Source organism: Leguminivora glycinivorella, chromosome 4, assembly GCF_023078275.1.
Source record: "Leguminivora glycinivorella isolate SPB_JAAS2020 chromosome 4, LegGlyc_1.1, whole genome shotgun sequence".
Classification (NCBI taxonomy): Eukaryota; Metazoa; Arthropoda; class Insecta; order Lepidoptera; family Tortricidae; genus Leguminivora; species Leguminivora glycinivorella.
The window spans coordinates 11,589,554-11,612,021 of record NC_062974.1 but is presented as its reverse complement, the minus strand read 5'-3'; the positions used below and the strand labels follow the sequence as shown (position 1 = coordinate 11,612,021).

The following is a 22,468-nucleotide window of genomic DNA, read 5'->3' as shown; positions in this document are numbered from 1 at the left end:
CACGATGTGCTAGGCCAGACCGGTCATCTAATAATATTAGTAAATATGGGTTAAATAAAAACTATAGTTGATATAGTTAATAAAAATAAATATTAATTTGTTAAACTCAACAATTTATTAATTGACAGTACATATTTGGACAACATCAAATGACACAACAAACAATTGAATTCAAAACTTCATAAATTTATTTGCTCTAAACTATCTACCTTCTCTCTTTCTCTCTTTGCTCTAAACTATCTACCATAACTTTAATTTATTGTCTTAATTTGAGATAGGATTTTAATACATATATTCTACTTTTATATTTGCTGGTATATTAGATGCTACAAAGTTTAATCTGTAAATTTCGAATAAATATCAAATCTGGCTGAGTACCTCTTAAATGTAAACAGTTTTACAACATTAAATGGAATGTTTAATATTTCAATACAATTCGTAAATATTTCTATAAACATTTTGTGTCTGTAATTGATTCTTAAGTTTTTTGCCCTATAACATCGAGGCAGCTTTGCAAATAAGAATGCATTGACGAAACTGCATCATAAAAATTTTTCTACTTATACATTTAAAAATAGTTAACATAATTCTTTGTCTAAAATATTTCGTGAGATCGACAGCAATCACAATAAGGTATTGAGATTCATTCACTGTATCTTATCGCCGTTTCTGGAGACGATCTCCTGAATACTCGGGTCTTTGACGGCATCGTTGGCGTCCGGGTGGGCTTCGAGGATTTCGGCGACAGAGGCGCCACCAGGGGTCTCCTTGGTCTTGGGGTTCGCGCGCTCCCACTCCTTGAGGTACTGTACGACAGCGTTGTGGCCGAAGGTCTCGGCCTCGTTGAGCGGACGGCTGCCCCAGCGGTCGCGCGGGTCGTGGTTGACGTTGCACTGCGCGAGCAGGAAGTCGACGCACGCCAGGTGGCCCTCCGCGGCGGCGAGGTGCAGCGCCGTGCGCCCGTCGTAGTCCGACAGCGTCATGTCCATCCCGGAGAGGTGATGCCTAATACACAAACGGAATATAACATCAGGTAAAAATAAATTCGTAAGTTTTTCAATTTGCTCGGTGAAGTATGGGTAGGTACTATACGAATTTCTACTTGTTAATATAGGTGATTTCTGATATTTTAAATGTTTATTTGCGTTTTTCCTTTCTACGTTTGCCACAAAAGCGGTATTAGGTAAACTACTTCCAATATTCCTACTCCTGCGGTGAATAATTAATAGCATATTCTACAACAAATGAACTGGGTATCTTCATTTTTTTGACGTCGTTGTTCACTTTACGGTGCCTATTAGTTGTTGTCTCCTAAAACTTTTTCCTTGAGCAATTCAGTTAGCTATGCCTACAGCCAAAACATTTAAAAGCAAAGAAAGATCAGTTGAAAGTTTGTGAGTTTCATGTCATCCTGATTTTGATAAATAGAATAAAATAATCTACACTTTGGCGACATACTGCAGGAAGCCATGAAATTTTAGAATATTTCAACGATAAGCAAATATGAATGGTAAGCTCGTTGAGAAGGTTTCGTCTTATCGATTTTCAATATAAGCAAGAAATAAAAGAATAATAATGTGCCAATTACTTTCGCGAAAGAATAATGAAAACGCCAATGGCCAATGATTAAGCTTTTTGTGTAATATACCAATTACGATGCCGTGTATTTTTATTACTTGTTTTTAATTAGGCTTAGTTGAAGATTCCGCCGGCTCATGTGGGACCGACTCACTCTCCTCGGATGAACTACAGGCAAATGTTACAAGAATTGTAGCATTTGTTTATGAATTCACTTAAATAATACCTACAAATTAATCGGTTTGCGTATTACCTCCTGAGCGCACTGAGGTCTCCGCTGGCAGCTGAGAATAGAAGGTTGACGATGCTTAGACCAGTCGATTCAAACTTGTAGCGCCTTGGGTCCTTTTTGTGACTCGCATAACGGATATTGTCGTACTTGTGGAAGTTGAACCGTTCGATCAATTGCTGTAAGGAAATGGTAAACGATTGTTATTAAAACGATGAAAAAAACGTAAAAGAACAGAATTTTGAATAGTGAGGTATATTATCGAAAAAGATAAAGTGTCCACGTACGTCACAAAACTGAAGTCCTCTGCAACTGTTGCCCAGAGGGTCAAGTGGTGGTGACCAGGTGCAGATTCCCATGACGTTGGGCACAACTATGAGCATGGCCCCTGATACTCCTGACTTTGCTGGGAGGCCCACTTTGAAAGCAAACTGGCCGGAATAGTCGTACATGCCACAACTGTGCATTAGGGACAACACGTTGCGGACGGAGTCTGGCCGGAGAACCTTCTCATCAGTGATGGGACAAATGCCCCCGTTTGCTAACGTAGCCGCCATAATGGACATTATGTCGCAGTTGGCCTCCATGGAGCAACACTGAAACAGCCGTACATAACACTTGACTAATTACCGATGGTTATTTCGAGAGTAGCGGATGTAAGATAAGCGCATTTGAGTGTTGTGTAGCAATAGGTGAGTCAATACACCGACCTGAAAATAGAAGTCCATGCACTCGCGCAGATTTGTTTTTTCGGGATAACATTTGTGCTCGCGCATGTAAAAGCCGAGCGCATAGTTACGGTCGGCGGCCTCGCGTTCCGACAGGAATACTGCGTTGTTGAAGCCTAACGGCTCATTACCCGAAAGCCTGCTGAAGAACGACATCACATAATCGAACTTCTCAGCGAGGGTCATCTCGGGTTTTTCCAATTGCTTCAGTAGAGAACATACCAATATTGCGCCAGCGTTGATCATAGGGTTATGAGGTTTCACTGTAAACAAACAAGGTAAATAAATAGTCGTGTCGCTATTTGTTTATTCGTCTATCAATATGATTGGATCGGTAAATAAACGTAGGTGTGAGATGTCGTACGTACTGTTGTAGTCCAAGACGAGCTCATTGAAGTTTCGGCCGCTTGGCTCGGTGCCAACGTACTTGTGTACCACGTCGGGCCCCAGCGTCTCGAGCGCCATGGCGTATGTGAGCGGCTTGCTGCACGACTGAAGCGTGAATGGCACCGCCACGTCACCTAGAATAATATTAGACAAAATTTATTTCATTTTACCAAATCTGGAAACAAATTTTCCTAATTATGATATAATTTCTCGATATTTCGTAACACATTTTCATTTTATTAGACCCGATCGAGATCTCAATGTGATGGACATGATGGTATTCAAAAGAACATTTTGTATTAGGTAATTTATTTCCGGAAAACAATTTATGAGCTTTTATGGTATTGGCCCGTATTGCATGGGCATAATATTAGCTCATGAAACTGTTAGTCTAGTGTCATTGGACATAAATCTATTTACTTTAATTTTCTTGGAAGGCAAATCTATACTTAGATAGCATTTGGAATTTTAGATGTCTTAGAAAGAGGTTGGCGGTATAAATTAAACCATATTTACCTATAGAAAATCTTTGTCCGTCAATTGTGCAAACGCTGACTCCCCAATTCTCTGTGCTGGCCCGAGCTAGCTGAGGTATGTAACTAGCCACTTTGCCATCGGTATTGCTCTTAGCTGCCCAGTACATTTCTTCTATGTCCTTAATGAAATCTTGGAAATCCGGAATGACAAATTGACTACGAAATGCTCTCGTTATAAGTACGATATTTGGCGCTATCACTTCTTTGAATGCCTTCCTGTCCAGTTTCAGAGTTTCAGGTGATCCTCCTTCGTAGTTTGATTCTTTATGGGCTTTGTACAAGTTGTGCATAACTTCCTTAACTCGAGGATCATTCTTTCTGATTCCAGTTGTTCTTAAGGCCTGTAAGAACAGTTGTACCCATGCAGGTTATTTAGATTCTTATAATAGGTGCTTAGAACTTGCTGAGAACAAATTCATTCCGTATAATACCGAAGTAGAAAGCTAATTGAATAGTAAATACTCACGGCCAAAAATTTTCCAACGGGAAGGAGACCTGTGTCTTCATTCTTGAACATATCAAACAAGACATCATCTGCGTTTTTATGTGATCCCTCTGCTACCCTGTACAAGAAGACCAATATGTATTTAAACCGAATTGTACGTTAGCAAAATAATAGTTATAACTAATTGTGCAAACAACAATATAAAGGAAAGTGATCGTGGGCGTAAACATCTGCCAAAAAACAGCTCTAATGTGGGGGCTTATTTGGCAAATACCAATGGTCGTGAGTTCGAAAGTGCTCGATAACAGGCCGTCACGCGCTAGCTCGTTTTAGGTTTGACGTCAGTGGGGGGGTGTGGCTGCCACGTAGAATCCAACTGCTTATTTTTAAGTGTTTGCCTATTCTCCATGCCACATCGATCACTTCCGACGTGATAAAAATAAGAATTAAGCACTAGTTACTAGAACCTTTTATAAATATGGAAAATCACAAACTAAGCTGAAAATCGCATGCATACCTAGGTAAACTTGTAGTTGGTAAATAATTAGCGATATTTATTGCCATGTAGTTTTAACTTTAATAAAATATTGTTATTTAGTGCAAGATTTCTGCATATCAATATTGCACCATTTATATAATAATCATGTAGTTATATTCGATTAATTTTATTTTTGTGGAAATTTTCTTGTTTAACTATTTACCAAAAATTGAAGCCTGAATATGCTATAATTAACCACCAAATCGGAAAAAATACTTAAAAATGACACACGTAGAAGCAGTTATCAATTTACAACTCAATAACTAAAGAAAATCATATTATTTTTGTTTTTTGGTGTGTGACCTAAGAATTAAAGATCATCAAACAGCAGCATAATAAATTCTTATCAAAATTAATTTTCTGGTCTTGCCTTAGCAATATTTATTAATTCTAGGTGTAAGTACGTGAAGCTATTTTTGTTTAAAATCGAAATTAAACAGAAGCGATCATGACATTCATGAATTCATGATCATGAATCATGACCTTTATTGACAAAGTAGTCAATCAAAGTACCTACACTTATTAGTGTATACCTACATTAATATTAGGTACTTTTCTTAAACAAACGAGCTAGGATGCAGCTAGTTGACGATGATCGCTTTAAACCACATCACTATCTACATTACATTTTCACATAGTTTTACTATTAAAATTAATTTTCCCCTCACTAGCTCGGAAACATGTGTTTTATCCTTTAATACCAGCGGGTAAAAACGCATTTTATCCACTAGTGGGTAAAGTAATTTGACCTTGAATAAAGTCAAATTAACTGCTTTAAAATTGATAAAAGTAGGTGAATCTAGTAAAAAAGATGATTTACCACCTGTGGAACTACTGGAAGCAGTGATAAACGCATTTTTTGCGTTGTAGTCTCCTCGCTATAGTGAGGGGAAAAGTTTTGTGTTACACTCGGGTGCAAATGTATTTTCCTTCTCGTGTATTAAAAAACTCGCAAGTTCAGGATTCTATTCTCGAACCACTCGCTTCGCTCGTGGTTCAACTATAGAATCCTTTCACTTGCTCGTTTTTCAATTCCACACTCGGCGTTAAAATACAACTTTGCCCCCTTGTATAACAAATAACTATTAATACATTGCTTTATTAAATATCTCGAGTATTAAGGCAGTCGATTAATAAATCGACGTGCTGAAGATGGTTTACCTACTAGGAGAGCAAAACCATTAAATCGTAGGTAAAATCAAACCAATAAAATAAGCATGCAAAATCACAACAATCGGGATGCCGGGTTTGTACTCACGACGAGGAGTCGAGGTTATGCAGGAACGAATATTGTCTGCTCCTTGCATGAAAACAACATACATTACCATAAGTAAATTGTTAGTAGGTACACATATACAACATACATACATATGCGACAATAAATAAATAAATAAGAAGAACTAAGAAATAAATAAATTCGAGAATATTCAAGCATAAAACAATTTTGGTTATTAATAACCTTGGCTATTAGTCCTCATTTACGAAGCTTCCAGGTTGTTTTCTATTTACGTAACCGTAATTGGTGCAAAATGTCAGAGGTGAATTGAAGCTCTCGTGGCGCCGGCCGGTTCAATACAGATCAATAGGAGTTGATGTGGGTCATTACAAACAATTTATTCCCAATAACTGTCGCTGAAGATGTACGTAATTTGTGGAGTGCGACGCTTTGATTATTTGAAACAACCTAATGCAGCTGCACTGCTAGACGGGAACATAACTGCTTGACTTGATTGTTTATGTTTATAGTTTTTTAACCGTGACTTGGAGCTTCGCCACTTCATCCTTAAAATATGTAAACTGAAACTTACCTCATATCTATAGATTGAGCTGCATAAAAATTGGGTGCAGAGTTTCGCCATTTCTGGAACAATTTAGGCAACTCGTTAATATAATGCGCTATAAGCCAATAAGTTACAAAGCAAAAGATATTACAGTAATCGATGAATAATGCCGGTCACCATGGTAATAATAGTTTTGCTGATTCTTATGACTGATCTGACTGACACTTATGAATCCCAGTGACCTACAAAGTGGTGTATTTAACACTAGGTGTCAATGTCACATTTATACGATACGGAAGCGTTTCAAGCAAAGGGGACACTCACAGCGGGCCTGTCTATAATGTAGACGGGTATTACTTGACTGTATTCCCGGTAGCACCCACAGGAGCGCTGGAGGAGAGGCCGGGCTGCGGCCGCGAGCCGACGGAACGGGCGGCTGCTCATGGTGACGAACGGGGAAAGACAGGACAGCCCTAACCCACCAACCAGTCTATAAGTGTTCGCACTGGCGCCGTACCGCGATGCCGTAACGCGCAAGCGCCAACTGACTGAAGAAACGGCGGGCTCCCACTATCAGATCTTGTTTACCTCTGACGTGCCATTGGTTTTATCTACGTGTCACGTTCATTATCACTATGTTATCTTCAGATTTATAGGACCTAATTAGACGTAACGTACCTACGCCGTTTCTTGATTGTCATGATTGCGTTGATTACGAATCTTATCATAAGTATACCTATATTTTTAGACAAATATCTGCAAAATACTTCATGATATGATATATATTGCAATATAACATTGTATAAAATTTATTTTGCTTTAGTTTTAGTTCAAATAAAGGTCAGTAAGACGAATAGTTACTTTGGTGAACAAAAAAAAAATCTATAAATAGAGAAGCCAAGAGTCTGGTAGATTGGTTAAGGTAAAATAGTTTACGCTAAAAGTTTTAGGTTGAAAGTGCTATCTATTCGATCTTACTTTCTTTGATATCCGTTTATCTGAAAAAATTGTCTAAGCTAACTTTGCATCGATTTGACTATTACTAATGAAGAAATAAAATAATAGTTATTTGTTATACAAGGGGGCAAAGTTGTATTTTAACGCCTAGTGTGGAATTGAAAAACGAGCAAGTCAAAGGATTCTATAGTTGAACCACGAGCGAAGCGAGTGGTTCGAGAATAGAATCCTGAACTTGCGAGTTTTTTAACACACGAGAAGTAAAATACTTTTGCACCCGAGTGTAACACAAAACTTTTCCCCTCACTACAGCGAGGAAACTACAACGCAAAAAATGCGTTTATCACTGCTTCCAGTAGTTCCACAGGTGGTAAATCATCTTTATTATTAGATTCACCTACTTTCATCAATTTTAAAGCAGTTAATTTGACTTTATTCAAGGTCAAATTACTTTACCCACTAGTGGATAAAATGCGTTTTTACCCGCTGGTATTAAAGGACAAAACACGTGTTTCCGAGCGAGTGAGGGGAAAAATAAAATTTTGAAGTTTAGTAAATTAGAAAAATAAAACAGAATTAGTTAGATTTTACTTTTTCCTTTTTGAGGGTCCTGGTTCTGCATCTTGATGGCACAACTCCTGTAGTGATAGAAAGTCCACTTGAGTTGTATTTGACCACCAATTGCTGTGGAATAAACTACGGGAACGGAAAGCGCCCACCCCAATTATTAAGATACTGGAGAAGTGGTATTCCCAGCAGAAGAACGTAGTAAGATGGAAGTCAACTCTGTCCACAGCCAGCGGGCTAAACTGTGGCGTGAGACAAGGAGGCAGCATGTCTCCGGCTCCCTTCAGCGTATACATGGATGGGCTGTCGCAGGCTTTGACCAGTACCGAGGTTGGCTGCTCCATCAATGGGCAAATGATAAATCACATCGCATATGCAGACGATATGGTCCTACTAGCACCATCTGTGGGAATTATGCGTAAGTTACTTGCAGAATGCGAGAGATACGCCAGCCAGCATAACATGAGATACAATCCGGACAAGTCTGAATTTATGCTCATGGAGGCAGCACATATGCCCACACATGTACCACCTCTTTTGCTTGATGGAGCACAATTGCGGAGAGTACACGAAGTCAAATATCTTGGCCACATCTTGTCCAGTTTAAAAGACCAGGAGGACATATAAAGGCAGAGGCGAGCCACCGCAGTAAGGGCAAACATGTTGGCTAGAAGATTCGCCAAATGTAGTGACAGCGTAAAAAGACAGCTGTTCCTCAGTTTTTGTACAAGCGTTTATACTGTCGAGTTATGGTCCGACTACACCTGCGCGGCGGGGAGAGATCTGCGCGTGCAATACAACACATAAGTACTATGAACTGATATTTCGTTAAACGGAGAATACTATGATTCGGGCACGTCCACGACAACGCTCGTGAGATTGCATCGATGTTATTGACCCTCAGTGATATGCTTTAAAAACCAGTCCGTACAAGAACAATTTCGGAACAATCTGATTCAATTAATGAGGGTTTTCTACTCGTAAATATTTTTTCCGCCAAGCGGCGATCCGGAGGTCTTTCTGACCGTAAACTTAACTTACTAAATAAATGTTGATTTGATATACGCAAATATGTGTCTAAGTAATACTTGAACAGCCCCCAAATAATAATAATTCGTTCTCCGCTACGCCTCCTGTAAATATATGTAAACTATCCCATTTGGCCATTACCATCCACCGATTATTTCTGATCCAGTTATACTAGACTTATGATATAATCCTATTTTTTTAAATAACTGGCACTCTTTTGGTCTTAAATGAAAGCTAGTGAAGTTTTCTACATGTTTATTTTACAATTTATGTAATAGCCTGAGTTTTTTTGCTGATATCTGTCTCAAAATATTAGCAAAACGAATATTTTCATAGAAAGGGGAAAAATGCTCTTTTTTTGACGCTTCATATCTCAAAAAATATTTGACGGCCATTAATAAAAAAGATGTCAAACTGTTTGGAATTTAATGCGCTTTTAATATTACAAAGCAACTTTCGACCATAAATGCATAGTTTTTTAATAAAACGGCAAAAACCAAAAAAAGTCTGATTTTTTTACTTTTTTTTTAAATTACGAAGTTAGCACACCATTTTTTTGCTTGCAAAATATAGTCCTACATTCCCCCAAGGACCCCAAATAACATACCAAAAATGCAGCTTTACATCACACTTTGTTTTTTTATTTCTCTTTTTGACCAGTGTATACTCCCAAACGTCTAGTCTGCGAACATGTTACTCAGCATGGGGAAAAACTAAAATCAAGTTGAAAGTTTTCAGGTTTAAAATTCATTATATAGATGACTAGCTTTTACCCGCGGCTTCGCCCGCGTAATAAAAGTATTCATTAAGATTTTCATTTGGATCCGTAGGTTTCTCTGTAGGTAAATATATTTATCTGCGATTATTTCGATTGCACATAATACTTTTGCTTGCAATGATTGTAGAAATATTACACATCGACCACAGCGTAGGTAATTCTATATACGCTGGGGAAACCTTTATAAACATCCCACATAGCCCGTATTTCGACACTATGATCGTGGGTAAAAAGTACTTTTTAGGGTTCCGTACCTCAAAGAGGAAAAACGGAACCCTTATAGGATCACTCGTGTGTCTGTCTGTCCCTCTGTTACAGCCGATTTCTCCGAAACTACTGGACCGATTTACTTGAAATTTGGTACACATATGTAAACCTGTGGCCCAAAGACGGACATGTAATTTAATTAAATGAAATTTAATCATAGGGGTCACTTTTGGGGGGTAAACTTGAAAATTAAAAATCAAAGTTATTAAAACTATATTGTGTTATATATCAAATGAAAGAGCATTTTATGAGCATTTGAAATATATTTTTTTTTTAATTTTTAATTTTGGTACTTTAGAAGTAATTTAAGAAAATAGACAAAAAATGACCATTCCCCCCCCTTATCTCCGAAACTACTTAGCGTAAAATTTTCAAAAAAATACACGAGATAGCCCTCTACCTGTAGATTACAGGAAAACCTATTAGAAATCTACAGTCAAGCGTAATTCGGACTTACGAGAAAAAAACTCAAATTAAGATTTTCACTCACTGACGCTGCAAGCAGTTACTAAACGTCTTAAAATTTTGTAAGCGTGATGGACAGGTAGAAAGAAATTCATTTCTGTCTTTTTCTTTTTAGAAATTGTTCAATTTTTTTTTCATTTGCCAAAATGACTTAAGTTCCTACTAAAAAGGAGGCGCTTAAGACCGTTTGTAAGTGGACTGAGCAAAATTTTGTTCAAATCGGTCCAAAAAAAGGTCTCTGTTGACGAAAACATAGAATTTGTGGCAACGACAGCCCAAATCTGAAGTCCATTTTGCTCTATCTCTTATCGTTTCCGAGATATATACGTAAAGTCTTGAAAGTGCGAAAAGTTAAGAGCGTTATAACATTTCGGCGTCGGGCGAAATTAGGTATTTTACCCGCCGCGCGAGCCCAATATGCCGACCCTTTCTAGCACGTCTTATCACTCGCTCGCACTACAATAATGGACAAAACAATCTTGATCCTTCCTATGGAATTTTGATAACAACCACAATCTACTATCTCGATATAAACTTTTGATTTTTAATAAACATTATTTTGTACGAAAAGACTAGAATATAGCGCAAAATAATATTAATTACGTTAAAATTTATTTAAAAATTTAAAGTAATAATTATAAACTGTGGTCATATTTAAGTAGATCCCATCCCAAATGTTTGCTTTTGTTATATGATAAGTATTAGAGTAAAGTATATATTAATATGATGATAAAATAAGTCAAATATAATTCTAATTACTTCAAGGTGTTACACAAGGTCTGATGATGGAGAGAGATTGTGGTCACCAAAAATCAACTCGCATATTTGAATAACATAAAAAAACGAAGTGGTTCAGTTACATGGGTTTATTGGTACCGGTGACCACCATCTGGCTCCAACATCAGACCCTCAGTACCACCTCTTGTCAAAGATCTTATTAAGAAGAAGTAAGAACCCAATGAGCCTGATTACTAAATGGTTTAGTTGCATGGATCACTGGTACTGGTGACCACCATCTGGCTCCATCATCAGACCCTGAGTACCACCTCTTGTCAAAGGTCTTATTGAGACGATCCCAATGAGCCTAAAGACGATGTGGTTTAGTCATATGGTTCATTGGTACTGGTAACCACTCTGTCTCCATCATCAGACCCTGAGTACCACCTCTTGTCGACAGTCTTGTTGAGACGATTTCAATGAGCCTACATACGAAGTGGTTTAGTTCCATGGTTCATTGGTACTGGTGACCACCATCTGGTCCCATCATCAGACCCTGAGTACCACCTCTTGTTAAAGGTCTTATTGAGATGAACCCAATAAGGCTAAACACAAAGTGGTTTAGTCATATGGTTCATTGGTACTGGTGACAACCATCTGTCTCCATCATCAGACCCTGAGTACCACCTCTTGTCAAAGGTCTTGTTGAGACGAACCCAACGAGCCTAAACACGAAGTCGTTTACTCACATCGTTCACTGGTACTGGTGACCACCTTCTGGCTCCATCATCAGATCCCGAGTACCATCTTGATGTGTCTTATCATCTTGACCGTATTGTAATTTTCGCATATTTATCATCATAACGTTGTAATACTTTAACATTCAAACATAACAAAATATTACAAAAGCAAATATTTACGGATCTAGGATCAAATTCGTTGGTCGCTGTTTACACACACACAATGCGAGGATAGCCCGTATATAAACAAGGCGTCCGACCCACACAACGATAAATATTCTTGACGTTTGCGATGAAAACTCGGAGAGCGAAGCGACATACGTCTCACCTCCTCGAGCTCCGGCGCGGCACTGAAATCGCAGGCGTCCGTCGGCGGTAAAATAGCGACAGGAAGGCTAGTTTTCAAAAAATTGGCAAAAAATCATGATAAAATATTATAACGACAAATGGATAACAGCAATTTAAGCACATTGTGCAGATTATTTATATACTAAAATAACTTCGATAACATGTAGATTTTCGGAGAAATGATCACTTGTTTCGATGTATTTTCAAGACAAAATTGAGTTCGTTTTACTTTCAATTTCTCAATTTCAAAGGATTAAATGATAAATATTGTTTAATGGGCCTAAAGTACAAGATATTAGGAATTTAAATTTACCGCATTTATGAGAGTGAGCTTATCAAATTGTACATAATAAGAGCTCCGAAATCTGTGCTTCGCGCGGTTTTTCCTAAACGAGCATCAGAAAAAAAATCATTACTAATTTAAAAAGCTTTTTCTTCCATATGTTTTTTAATGAACCGACAGTTAATTAAATTTTCTAACTGAAACAAGTACTTTTACTGTCTTTTAGTATGAGTAAAGTGTACAATTTCGCCGATAAATATTGTACATTTTACAATATATCGCCTTTTTTTGTCATAGCGCTCTTAACTTTGCCATCACAGTCGTTCAGGCACTCATGAGTTCTTTGTATGGAAAAGTCGAAAACCGACTCGCACTTGACCAATGTTCATAGAACGTGTTGTGGTTTTTTACGCGGGTCCGCGACTGACGACGTTCGAATGTTTTGTTCGAAAATGTTTGAGGGTGGTTTCTTTGAAACGTCGCCGGTGGCGGGTGGTTCGACGGGCGAAGGTCACACGCCGCACGCGACGGTCTGTATTCGTTTTGTACAATAGCAACGGACGGCGGGTGGCGTCTTGATATGGAAAATGACTGACTTCTCTAAAGATAATGATGAACTCATTGAGGTAATACTAGAGAGGACACTGCGAGCAAAACGTTTGCGCTACAAACATAAGTCCATTGGACTTATGTTTCTGCCTGCACACAAATAAAATGTAAAAATGCCTTCCTGCGCAACAAGATGCTGTTTAAGCCATACGAGAAAATCGAATAAAACTGACGTGTCACATTTCATCGGTTAGTATACACGCTATGTTAATCGATCTTTATTTAAGTAATTATTTCAATGAAGGGACGCGCTCCTCAAACGCGAAGCTATCGCTGCCATTTTGTTGAACGAAATCATAGATTAATCGCATCATAATCGCACAGACTTGACATGTAGGTAATGAAGTATAGTAATTGTGATTATATTCTGTTTGTAATATATAAAAGAGAAATGTTAAATTTATTTCACGTTATACTTATGAATACTACACAGTTCTAACACGAGTTGTAATCGATATTTTCATACAATAATAACCTATGATTTTCTTCAAGGGCAATTAAAGTAGGTATATGAAAAAAATCAATAATGTATTTTTGTTTCACTTAGTAGAACTTAAACATAGCACAATGTATGATAGTGCTAAAATTAAACTACTTACCCCCTTATTCATAAACGTTCACTAAAGTTATCAAGCCGATAAAGTTCGTTTGTCCCTTTCTATCACACCAATACGCCGAAAAGGGACAAACGAACTTTATCGGCTTGATAACTTTAGTGTGCGTTTATGAATAAGGGGGTTAGTATTTTACAAAAAGTATAAAAAAAGGTCTACACTAAGAGTGTCGCGTCTAGGTGCTCATTGGTCAAGTCTTACTCTATGACACGGTACCTCCCCACGCATGCGCCGCGCGCTGCCGGCCGGAGCACAGACTTTGTTTGGGGTGTAATTTCTAGTATGTTAGTACATAGTAATTCAATGGATGAATTGTACTTCTGTGAACTGTTTTCGATATACTTAATCGAATATATGATGTAAATTTTGCTTTACTACAATGAAAGTGTTTGAGTACCAAGTTAAAAATTTTACTTTCTTTTTGCCGGTTTCATACAAAAATATCGTTTGACTGTCTCTTTTTTTGGGTAATATCAATATTTATATGGAAACGGATTAAGTCGCGTATAATCTTCTTCCTCTAAGAATTACAATGTAAGTATTTTTACATTCATTTTGATCAGAGCACAACACAATAGTTCAAAAATCAGTCTACCAGAGCTTCTGAGTTCCGTCGCCGACGACGGGTGACCAAGGGTCAGAAAACCCACGCACCCGCGACCGACAGCGTGTGGCACAGCGGCACATGCGGCTCACATCCAAACATTCCAAACGCCGCCGGGCGCGTGTGACGGGCCAGAGAAACCAGGGCCTTAGGGCTAGGTGATTATCGCCGCGCCGCAGAGGACGCGCTGAGGGGGGGGGGGGTGCCTACAGCAGTTGTAGTGTTGTATGCATACCTAGCTCACGCACACAGACGCGTCCGCTGGCGCCGCCAGGGGCGGCTCACTCCGCTATCCTATCGCCGCGCTACAAGTATATCCTGGCGGCCGCGAGCTGTGGCCGCGAGTTCGCGGCCTACTCAGGGGTGGCGCACATTCTCACGGAATGCACGTTCGCACTTTCTATTGTTACTTTACGTCGCGAGGTTTTTTAAGCGATGTCCGCGGGTGGAATGGCTAATAATACTTAATTAAATAGACATATTGAATAAAATAAATACCAAAAGATATTCTTATACAGATCTACTACTGATTAAGTCCCACGGAAAAGTTCAATAAGGCTTGTAATGTTGGAACCTCGAACAAAAATATATAAATACAGCGTATATACCTAGAAAGTACTCAAGACTTGAATATAATAATATAACATTTAATGTGAGTATTAATTCGTTTGGATCCATTGGTAACCCTATCACTGGACGCCGCGCACGTGCGGCTCGTTTCTTTGTAAGAATGTTGTAGGTATTTAAAAAGGCGGCATTTCGGAAACATCAAAGCAGTGCGCCTTCTTTACTTGTGCTATTATATATTCTGTGGCGCCGCGCCGGTGTCCACGTGCGCTCTCTGCAGTGTGCGCTGCCGCTGCCACGAAACGTTTACCTACTCCGTGTAATACTGATAAAAGAAAGTATTGACATGAATTCGCACGTTTCGGAAATGACTGTAGGTATTTTAAATATTTTAGCACAATATGTTTTTTGCCTCTTATTGCCTATTATACAATAATCTGGGCAACCGAGCTTCGCTCGGTTCTGTTTCGTATCCTTGACATGTGTCGCCATCTAGTTCAAAAATGAATAGTACCTACATCGAGCGAAAGAATTCTCAGCCTTAACAACACAACTACTCCACACGAGATGGCGCGTATTTCGCCACAAAAACTCAAATAGTGTATTTTCTATTCGTTTTAGCCTTGACCTGTTTCGCCATCTAGTGTTTGCAATAAATAGTACTTACATCGACCGAAAGAATTCTGTCTTAAGACGCTACGATACCCCTCATTTCTCCATACAAACGCTCTCGCCTGTTTCCTCTCTGGTTTTTGAAGCTAGATCAATGGTTTTTTCAACACAGACTTTTATTATCAATATCTGTGTCGGACCGTTTTGCTTTTTCTGATATTTTTGTTTTAAAAGGAATTAGAGCCTCTCAAAGTTGGCCAAAACGGCTTAATTGAATTTGCCAGAAAGAAAGGCGTGGTATTCAAAACTGAGATCAATTATCCAAAAAAACGAAACGGTCCGACACAGATAATTTCCTTGTCATTCTGATTTCCAAATTTCGTAACGATTGGTTAAGTTTTGGAAGAGGAAACAGTCGAGAGCGGAACCTCGATTTTTGCAGTTTTTACGCGGGATTTCGCGCCTGAGCTGCAGTTGTCCCTATCGCACCAAATTTAGGGGCGGGGCTAAGTTTTTATATACGTACACTGAAATAAAGTGATGGGAAATACTCGACATCTAATGTCGATAATCTAGTGATGTGAAAAGTTATCGATATACTACGTCGAAATATCGACATACCGTGTTTGACGAACTTTTTAGTTAGAAATACGTACTATTATATGTTCATATTTAAAATTGGTGGTCCAAAAAAGACCAGTCTGCTCCGAGACCACGGGGACAATGCCGTCCTTGAAACGTCGGAGGTTAGTGTTTAAAACATAGTAAATACGCGATTAAGTCCCGTTTGCAATTTTAAATATGTGTAAAAATCGTGAAAGTTTGAATCTGTAATATATATTCTGTGGAAATACTAAGTCCATATTTTTATAAGTATAGGTACGTAACAATTGCATACAGGTATAAGTTTATTTTATACATGCATAACTTTTCTCGTCATTGGTTTACTAGTAACAATTATAAAGTTATGCTGTATTTTACGATAGATTCCACGAATATTAGGCAACTATTTGGTATTCGGTCTTTTCAGCCATTTTGCCGAAAATTTGGTATTCGGTCATCATTGTTTATTTATTACTATTCTGCCGAACACCAATTAGGTAAGTAGTTATATTAGTCATATTATATGTACTTATTTACACACAATAAAAACAGACATAATATTAATAATTTAAGTCATGTTTTAAAATATTAAAAAAAACGATGGGCCTTATTTAGTAATACATAGTTTGTTCAGGTTGGTACCAGTACCTGCCCTTAATAAGGCCCAGTGCTTATATTTCTTCTAAGTTTTATCAATCATGCCGTTTTGTATATTTTCTTCGCAGACATAGAATCACAAAATGCCCTAAATAGTTACTTCTCTAAATAAGGCCCATCGCTCGCTTCTTAAGTTTTATAACTTTGTGTAAACATTGTGTTCATGAATTCAATCATCGATTTTTGTGATAAGTATTTATACTACGGTCTGTCGTCTAAAACACATTTATTCAGGACTATGCATTTAGGATATGGTACTCTAAATTAGAGGGGTTCAAGTCTTAACAAGCAGTGCGTCAAGGTCAATGTGGTCAAGATATGCAGACTTTATTTCATATTAAGTTTAAAGGGACAAAATTAGGTACTTAATTAAAGTAGTGTGGGGTAGCCTGCTGTCCTACGGGGCAATATATATTATAATGTAATAGTGTTTATGTGTATTGTGTATCATAAGTACTGGGCGTTTGCGGGGTCGCCTTCCACTCTGAGGCCACCACTCAAATACTGGCGCTGATGATAGCTCATCTTTGAAGATTATATCCGATCCATCTCTATTTCCGCAACGCTACTTCTTGGGTATCGAAGGTTGTGAACATGTGGAAACATGGGCGGCATGGGCCTTATTTCATACCTGCATCAAATAAGACCCATAGTTTTTCTGTTTAATAACACTTACTTTTTACTTTTTTACTTACTGCACTTTTGAACCATTTACACTTATCAAGTTATAAAATGTACATAACATTTCGAAACTCAATAGCCGGGCCTTGTTTGCACAAGCAACATTACATATGCCCTTAGTAGGTAGATTAAATGAGTATTACCAACGTTTTAATTCTGCGGTAACAAAAATGCTTTGCCGAAAAGTATAAATAAGATCTAAATAATAAAAGTATATAAAGTATCTATACGTTTAAATAGCCTAGGTTTAAATTTAGCTGGCAAATTAGTTAAGCATTTTTATGGTTGGTATGCATGTTGGTAACCACGAAAAAATGCACATTTTATTACATTATGATTATGGTAAAGTAATTAAATAAATATTGGGGACACCTTACACAGATCAACTTAGCCCCAAACTAAGCAAAGCTTGTACTATGGGTGCTAGGCGACGATATAGCGCAGGACACCATCGCGAGCGCAGACTTCTGGCCGAAAGGTGTGGTTTTTCGGCGATTCCGGGGCAACTTGCCGAATCCTACACCGGGGCAAACGACGCAACGGAGCCACGCTGTTACGTCATCGCCCAAATAAATTGTTTTTATGGTTGGTCTTGTTCTGTGCTAAGCCTTGTATTTCTAATGCTAGGTAGGTAATATGTATACACAACCCTAGAAAATTAGAAATATAAGATGCATATGTAGCTTTCCATCTGAAAAAGGTCCTTATGCTTTGGCAGATTTTTTGTTAGAATTCTGCTAAAAAGTTCTAATTACCTTGGAACATAATCCGGTGTCTGGTAAGTATAATAGGTACCAAATTGTTACCTAGTTAAATTTTCCTACGCTGTCACTTCTGTCAAACATGTGCAAAAAAAAAAAGAATAAGATTCACATACATTTTTGGTAGGTAGATACTGTCAACCAATTATGTAGAATCCTAGGCCACTCTAGAACCCTGTCGTATTGACACCGTCCTTTATTTGCTACAGAAGTCAGTTTTACTTTTACTGTGAAAGGGTCTAGATTGGCCTGTGTCCTAGGATTCAGATTAATTGGTTGATTGTACGTACCTACTCCTATACTTAATATGGCTTCTCTTTGAAATCGAAAAGGTTTTAGCTTTTTACATACCGAATAACTTTATTTCGCTAACAATGTGACCATCTTAAAAGAAATCATCTTTTAAGATAATCACATTATGTATAAGATAAGGAATTGTTTCTACCATTCCTTAAAACATTACAAATTTGCATTTTAGTCAAATCAGTACACTTAATATCTTCACGGAGTCCAAAACATTATGCATCAGAAGTCCGAAACTAGACAACTATAGAGAGCGCTTGAGCGCGAGTAAGTACTTGCGCCGGCCGCGGACACGGGTGTGTGCGTGCGCCGCGCACACAGGGCCTCTCTGTGGGTTCCACCCCCGTCAGCGCGACGGCGATAAAGACCTAAAAATCTCAAATTTGAATTCGTGCTTCGGTATCGTATCCTCTTAACAGTACAACTACTGCACACGAGATGGCGCGCGAAGAAAAACGCATGAAAACTCGAAAATTCGCGTTTTCCGGGACCTAAGGATAAGTTAGACCGATTTTTCACCCCCAAAAACCCCCACATAACAAATTTCTGCGAAATCGTTAGAGCGGTTTCCGAGATCGTCAGTGTAAATAAATATATATATATAAATAAATAAATAAACAAATAAATAAATATACAAGAATTGCTCGTTTAAAAGTATAAAATAATAATAAGATAGGTATACATACCTACTATGGCAACTCTATCACAGCGCAGAATATGCAGAAGCCACATGGTGGTCTGCGACAGAAACTCAATAGACATTTTCAGAGTTTTTAAAATAAGTACCTAAGTAGGTACGTGAAGTAACATGGTAAATTAAAAAAATATCATTAGATACTTATTGCGAAGGTGTAAACAATTTCCTTCGTTTTGCCACATATCAATAATTACCTATCTATATTAAATTCATTAATCCGTATACAACTATACATTACATTTTTACAGTACGGTAATACTCACCCCGTTATTCATAAACGTACACTAAGTTATCAAGCCGATAAAGTTCGGTTGTCCCTTTCCGACGTATCGGTGTGATAGAAAGGATAAACGAACTTTATCGGCTGGATAACTTTAGTGTACGTTTATGAATAAAGGTGTTAAAATTTATAGCTACGAAATTTTACATAAAACACCTACTTTAAAATAAAATAAAAAATGTTGAATTTGGTTAACATTATAAAAGACCTCACGCAAGCTGTGCTAATTAGTTCGCGAATTCGTCGAGAGGTGGCGCTAAACACAATTATGCTCATTAGAGAACCTATACTTCTAGCCTAGCCCAGTCTTTAGACTTATGTGAGTAACGTAAAAGTACCTAATAGTTTTGTAGGTACGGAACCCTCGGTGGGCGAGTCCGACTCGCACTTGGCCGGTTTTTCTATTATCCCTTACAATTTTTTACATTTTGCTTATACTTATCGCAAACATAATCATCAAGCAAGCAAACAACGATCGTCTTAGAGCACATTGATTGTAAGAGACCGCCGACCGATTATCCGTATCCCTCTAACGATACCCATATTATCCGTATCCGTATCCGTATCTCTATCCCTATCCCTATCCCTATCGCTATCGCTATCCCTATCGCTATCAATATCGCTATCCCTATCGCTATCCCTATTGCTATCCCTATCGCTATCCCTATCGCTATCCCTATCGCTAACCCTATCCCTATCCCTTATCAAGAATAGAATAGAAACACTTTATTGACAAACTGTGTACAAAAGATAGCAGGTATGTATAATGTATATAGTATAGTCCCAACAGTTACCCGACATGGGCGTGCAATGTATAACTTATATCTACTTATTATCTATAGTACTCGTAACTTTTATTAACTATCATGCAAAAAACACTTTAAGATAACACTTTAAGTTCTCGCGCTTTGTACACATATTTAAAGTCACATACAGGTCGAACGCGATTAATTAACATTATTTTTACCTTTTTTCCAACGTTTCGGCCAGGTTGCACTGGCCGTGGTCGCGGAAGACTGACGTCCCAGCAAAATGTCACCGGAGATGTAAACAATACAAAACTACCTGATATTAATTTATATAAATGTTCGGGGTAGACAAATAAATATAATCTACCCGCTTTTAGTTAATGTTTATTTCCTACCGCACGACACACAAAAAAAAAAGAAAAAAGGTAAAAATAATGTTAATTAATCGCGTTCGACCTTATCAAGATGTTTAATGATTTCTTATCAAGTGCTAAAATATAAAGTTTCATGGTTTTATCTTTTAAAATTAAGAAATCCCATACAAACTTTCAACGTATGTTCCGAGTAGCCTATGTTCTGTCTCAGGGTCTAAAGATTGTCTGTTCCAAATTTCATCAAAATCGGTTGCGTGGTTTAAGCGGGAAAGCGTAACAGACAGACAGACAGACAGACAGAGTTACTTTCGCATTTATAATATTAGTATAGTAAGTATAGTATGGATAGATGATTTCAAGTATCTGTAGATAATGAAATGGATTTACTTTATTACTTTCACAATGTCCGATTAGAAATTACGTCTTCTTCATAAATACTTTTAACTAAAGTTACCTATTCGTTGACTTTTAAATTCCGTTTTAAATTAAAGACAGGTTTACTGACTGTACGTGTATTCCCAACAGGATAATTTTATGGTCAATTTTATAATGAATCCTATCTAACATCTATCTATACGTTCTCATGGTTGAAAATAAATATCATATACCTTTGTATACCTTTGTAAAACGAATGACCAAGACCTCTAAGTGTTTATTTATCTCATTATGTTTGTGTCAGATATTTTTGCGGGCTTCTTTTTGTGATGTGTATGTTATCGCCGGTGACTGTACACTGCCTGTAATAATTTCCACAGAGTTAACTGGCAAAATTTTAACATTCTGCGACATGTTTCTGTTTTGAATGGAGTAGTAAGACTATGCTATAATTTACTTCTAGAGTCTGTTCGGAAACTCAAAGAGTCGTGAAATGTATGGGGTCCAATACATTCCACGACTCTTGACTTTCCGAACAGACTCTAAGGTCAAAGCTATGCTAATGTTCAATAGACGCCACCTTTCTGTCACTTTAATAGGCACTGTCGAACACTGGTACTTATACTTTATACATATTTTAGGGTGTTACGGGATACGGGCGATAGTCAAAAGTTATATGAATTTATGTTACATTTTGGAAGCTGCGGCATGACGCGAAACACGACAATCAGCCAGTCTAAACTGCGGCTTTTGGTATGTCAGATAGGTACTGCATTTTGTAACTGTCATAAGTTACCCTGTGTGTAATCAGGGTTGATTGCTACCATTTTGCGCAGAGTTCGTCTAAGCTAACTTTACTTCAAACTGATGATAACGAAGTGAGATCGAGAGAGTTAGGACTCGTTTGAATCCTCTGCATTTGAACTCAAAGAACAGGAGTTTTCTGTAGTTTTTGTGTATGTGATGCTGATGAAAGGCATAAAATATTCACCTCGAAATCATTTCCAAAATCCATAACGAAATCGTCGTATCCACCACCGGACAAAGTCCGCATAACAATATGAACAGTCCGGGACCGGACGGGGGCGAACTCCCGAGGCAACCGACGCCAGCCGATTCGCACAAGGCACTCGCGAAACTGAGACATTATTCTCCTGCTTGTCGTTTATAAATAATCGTACTACCGGGAGGAGTGCCACTCGCTGGGAACCACATATATTTAGTTCCATGGCCGCGATGTTGCGACAGTGTCATAGGAACATCTCATTCAACCGCCTTGAAGCTTAAAGCTGACTGAGTCGACGTTTGGTTACACTAGTAAAATCGTGGCGTCTTTATTAACAATTTTCGGCTTCGCATGAAATTGTTACCCGCGCTACTCGCCTTTTTTGACCTGCCTAAAACAATGGTTGCAATTGTTTCAAAGAATACTACTATTAGTTTGCTCTGTTTTGTGTTTAGTAGGTCGGGGAAGGTTGCTATCATTGGACCACTTAACTTCGCTGCTCTATAATTCATAGATTTTATGTCAAAATATAAAACTACTTTGAGAAGTTTTAATTCTTGACATCTATTTTTGAATTACCTTATTCACAATAAAAAAATATAA

The 22,468-nt window shown here is 38.0% G+C and overlaps 1 protein-coding gene across 8 annotated transcripts; it reads right to left on the bottom strand.

Annotated features, from left to right (window-relative positions):
• Positions 1–75: 75 nt before the first annotated feature.
• Positions 76–22,403, bottom strand: LOC125225425 (glutaminase kidney isoform, mitochondrial). Of its 8 annotated transcripts, none has more exons than XM_048129147.1 (11): positions 9,443–9,507; positions 6,547–6,958; positions 6,250–6,302; positions 5,700–5,741; positions 3,925–4,021; positions 3,439–3,799; positions 2,904–3,056; positions 2,518–2,798; positions 2,095–2,403; positions 1,832–1,986; positions 76–1,005 (listed from the first exon to the last, which is right to left on the bottom strand). In XM_048129147.1, exons 2-11 carry the CDS (start codon positions 6,664–6,666, stop codon positions 648–650), a joined length of 1,929 nt encoding a protein of 642 aa, XP_047985104.1. In that variant the 5' UTR covers positions 6,667–6,958; positions 9,443–9,507; the 3' UTR covers positions 76–647. The 8 variants fall into 8 exon arrangements, with proteins under 8 accessions (XP_047985104.1, XP_047985105.1, XP_047985107.1 ...); XM_048129148.1 differs by having other exon boundaries at positions 5,700–5,735; XM_048129150.1 differs by having other exon boundaries at positions 6,580–6,958.
• Positions 22,404–22,468: the final 65 nt, after the last annotated feature.